Raw genomic sequence first — 4570 nt, 5'->3', positions numbered from 1 at the left:
ATAAAAACAAAAGTTGGTTCTTTGAAAAAATAAATTTCAGACCAAGTTGATAAACCCTTAGACAAGCTAAGGAAGAAAAAGAGAAAGAAAACTCAAATTACTAAAATTTGTGATGAAAAAGGAAATATCACAATGGACACTAATGGAATACAGATGATAATCAGAGACTATTTTGAAAATTTATACTCTAATAAAATAGAAAATCTTAAGACAAATTTCTAGAGACATATGACCTACCCAAATTGAATCAGGAAGGCATAGAAAATATAAACAGATCAATTTCCAGCAATAAAATTGAAGATGCCATCTGAAACCTACCAATAAAGAAAAGCCCTGAACCAGATGGATTCTTAGAGTAGTTCTAGGAGACCTTCAAAAAAGAACTAACACCAATCCTCCTCAAAATAGTCCATGAAACAGAAAAGGAGGGAACCATCCAAACTCATTTTATGAAGCTAGTATCATCTTGATATGAAAACCAGATAAAGACACATCAAGAAAAGAAAATTTCAGACCAATATTCCTGATATATATTGATGCAAAAATTCTTAATAAAATACTGACAAATCACAAACAAGAACATATTAAAAAGATAGTGTATCATGATAAAGTGGGTTTATCTCAGGGAAGCAAGGTTGGTTCAGCATATGGAAATCAATAAATGTAATTCATTATATCAATAGACTTAAAGAATCACATGATTATCTCAATATATTCAGAAAAAGCATTTGACAAAATTCAGCATCCATTTATGTTCAAAACACTAGAAATACAAGAGATAGTAGAAACACACCTCAACATTATAAAGCTATATATGTTAAATCCAAGGCCAACATCATTAATCGAAAGCATTTCCAAGACAGAGATACCCTCTTTTACTACTTCTATTCAACACAGTCCTGGAAACTCTAGCTAGAGCAATTAAATGGAATTAAGAAATTAAAGGGATACAAATAGAAAAAGAAAAGCTCAAACCATCTCTGCTTTGACAATGACATGATCCTGTAGGTAGAAGACCCAATAAAATTCCACCAGAAAACTTCTAGAACTCATAAATGAATCCAGCAAAGTAGCAGAATACAAAATCAACACCCATAAATCACTTACATTCCTATACTCTCAACAATGAATCAGCTGAATTTAAAATTAGTAAAACCATCACATTCATAATAGCCTCAAAAAATATAAAATACTAACAAAAGAGGCTAAAAATCTCTACAATGAAAATTATAGAATGCTAAAGAAAGAAATTGAAGAAGACCTCAGAAGATGAAAAGATCTCCCATGTACTTGGACAGGCAGAATTAATATTGTCAAAGTGGCCATACTACCAAAAGTGCTATACAGATTAAATGCAATTCCTATTAAAATTCCATTGACATTCTTCCTAGCAATAAAAAAGCAGTCATAAAATTTATTTGGAAAAATAAGAGGCCCAGAATGGCCACAGCAATCCTCAGTGAGAAAAGTGAAGCAGGAGGCATCACAATACTGGACCTTAAGCTATACTACAAAGCCTATCATAACAAAAATGGCATGGCACAAAAAAGACATGATTTCCAATAGAACAGAATAGAAGACACAAATTCAAAACCCCATAAACACAGTCATCTCATACTAGACAAAGGCACTATAAACATGCATTGGAAAAAAAATGTAGCCTCTTTAATAAATGGTACTGGGAAAACAGGAAATCCATATATAGTAGAATAAAATTTAATCCCTATCTCTTACCCTGCACAAAACTCTAAAAGTGTCTCAAGGACATAGGCATTGTGCCTACTGAAGAAAAAGTAAGCCTGACTCTCCATCATGTCAACTTAAGAACTGAATTCCTCAACCAGACATTTAAAGTGCAAGAAGTAAAATTAGGAATCAATAAATGGGATAGTATCAAACTTAAAAGCTTCCTCACAGCAAAGGAAAGAAACAAGAATGTGAAAAAAAGAGCCTACAGAATGGGAGCAAATCTTGCCTCTGCATCTCAGATAAAGCATTAATCTTCAGGTTATATAAAGAACTCAAAAAAACTTAGAAGAAGAGAAGAATAACTGGACCTTCGGGGCCGCGGAGTGTCTGCCGCCAGGTTTCCGGCTGTAGAGCTGAGGTCGCTGGCGGCCGGGGTCCCGACGCCAGGTTGCGGCGAGCGGGGCGGTTCCGGAGCATCCCCTATGCGGAGCGCGGCCTGGCGAGGCGTCACCCCGGGAGCCCCGAGCCCGAGGAGATCTCCTGGAGACTGCACCCATCCTGGGGAGAAGAGCCCAAAAAGAGAACATGGCTCCTGAGCAAAGGGAATCAAGGTCTCAGGTATCGGTAACATTTGAGGATGTGGCTGTGCTCTTTACTCGGGATGAGTGGAGAAAGCTGGATCCTTCCCAGAGAAGCTTGTACCGGGAGGTGATGCTGGAGAACTGTAGTAACCTGGCCTCACTGGGACCCCCATTCACCAAACCAAAGGTGATCTCCCTGTTGCAACAAGGAGAAGATCCCTGGAAGGTAGAGAAAGAAAGTCCCGGAGACTCTTCTCTCGGATATAAGAGCAGTCTTCAAACCACAAAGTCAACTCAAACTAAAGACTTCACATTTCAAGGGCTGAGGAGGAAAAGACTAAAAAGGGATGAACTCTGGGACGTTATATCAGAGAAACCCTGTATATCTGAAAACAGGTTAAAAAGACAGCAAGACAAAAATGAAAGCTTAAAAATATTTTCAGTTACCCATAAGAAAATTCTTACTATAGACAAAAGCCATAAAAATTTTGAATTTGGCCAAAATGTCAGCCTAAAATCAGTCATATTTAAGAAACAAAGGATTTCTAGAGAAAGAACACCCTTAACGTATGAAATACAAAGAAATAATTTCAAACAGAATGCAAATTTACTTAACCAACCAAAAATCAAGACAGCAGAGAAACGCTATAAATGTAATAGATGTGAAAAAGCTTTCATTCACAATTCATCCCTTCGTAAACATCTGAAAAATCACACTGGAGAGAAATTATTTAAATGTAAAGAATGTTTGAAAGCTTTCAGCCAAAGTTCTGGTCTTATTCAACATCAAAGAACTCATACTGGCGAGAAACCCTACATATGTAAAGAATGTGGGAAAGCCTTTAGCCATAGTGCATCTCTTTGTAAGCACTTAAGAACCCATACTGTGGAGAAATCCTATAGATGTAAAGAATATGGTAAATCCTTTAGCAGAAGATCTGGCCTTTTTATGCATCAAAAAATTCATGCTCGAGAAAATCCCAATAGATATAATCCAGGTAGGAAGCCATCCACATCTCTTCCAGGGTGTCAGAGAATTCATTCCAGAAAGAAGTCCTATTTGTGTAATGAATGTGGCAACACCTTTAAGTCTAGTTCATCTCTTCGTTATCATCAGAGAATTCACACCGGAGAGAAACCTTTCAAATGTGGTGAATGTGGGAGAGCCTTCAGTCAGAGTGCATCACTTATTCAACATGAACGAATTCACACTGGAGAAAAGCCCTATAGATGTAATCAGTGTGGAAAAGGTTTCACTTCTATTTCACGACTCAATAGACATCGAATAATTCATACTGGAGAGAAATTATATAATTGTAATGAATGTGGCAAGGCCTTAAGTTCCCATTCAACAATTATCATTCATGAAAGAATTCACACTGGAGAGAAACCTTGTAAATGTAAAGTGTGTGGGAAAGCCTTCAGGCAGAGTTCAGCTCTCATTCAGCATCAGAGAATGCACACTGGAGAAAGACCCTACAAACGCAGTGAGTGTGGGAAAACATTCAGGTGTAACTCATCCCTTAGTAATCATCAGAGAATCCATACTGGAGAGAAACCCTATCAATGTGGGGAATGTGGGATGTCATTTGGCCAAAGTGCAGCTCTTATTCAACATCAGAGGATTCATACAGGAGAAAAACCCTTTAAATGTAACACATGTGGGAAAACTTTTAGACAAAGCTCCTCACTTATTGCACATCAAAGAATTCATACTGGAGAGAAACCTTATGAGTGTAATGCATGTGGGAAACTCTTTAGCCAGAGGTCATCCCTTACAAATCATTTTAAAATTCATATAGAAGAGGGCTCCTTGAAAGCAGATTTGCATGTTTAAAAGCCTTAAACCAAAGCTTATCAGAGATTATGTACTTAAGATTGATTTATTGAACATTAGGAATATCAAGAAACTATTTTGATAGAGTCTTCATTAGATATAAATTCCAAGGATTAAACTTTGGCCATGTAATCATATGAGAAAAATTTTCATACCTGTCATTCGCTTTTTCTTTTTCTTTTTCTTTTTTTTTTTTTTTTTAGCCATACTGGGGATTGAACCAAGGGTTGCTCTACTATTTTTTGAGAAGGTTTCACTATGTTGCCCAGTCTAGTTTTGAATTTGGCAGTCATTCTGCCTCAGCCTCCCAAGTTGCTGGAATTACAAATGTACACCACTGAGCCATTTGTCATTTACTCTTTAAAATGTCCTGCATAGACACTTCACAGTTGCTGACATGATAGTAGCCATTTGTAAGATAAAAGATGGGCTTTTTTTAACCCTGTCTTTTTCAGCAGTATAC

The 4570-nt window shown here is 36.8% G+C and overlaps 1 protein-coding gene across 1 annotated transcript; it reads left to right on the top strand.

Moving 5' to 3' along the window:
• Positions 1-2057: 2057 nt before the first annotated feature.
• LOC124101543 (zinc finger protein 354B-like) lies at positions 2058-4257 on the top strand. Its single transcript, XM_046457557.2, has one exon. It carries the CDS (start codon positions 2275-2277, stop codon positions 4105-4107), a length of 1833 nt encoding a protein of 610 aa, XP_046313513.1. The 5' UTR covers positions 2058-2274; the 3' UTR covers positions 4108-4257.
• The last annotated feature ends 313 nt before the right edge of the window (positions 4258-4570 follow it).

Source organism: Marmota monax, unplaced genomic scaffold, assembly GCF_021218885.2.
Source record: "Marmota monax isolate L192 unplaced genomic scaffold, Marmota_monax_Labrador192_F-V1.1 WCK01_AAM20220418_F8-fsc00390, whole genome shotgun sequence".
Classification (NCBI taxonomy): Eukaryota; Metazoa; Chordata; class Mammalia; order Rodentia; family Sciuridae; genus Marmota; species Marmota monax.
The sequence above is the reverse complement of the archived record's forward strand: the minus strand, read 5'-3'. Positions and strand labels throughout refer to the sequence as shown.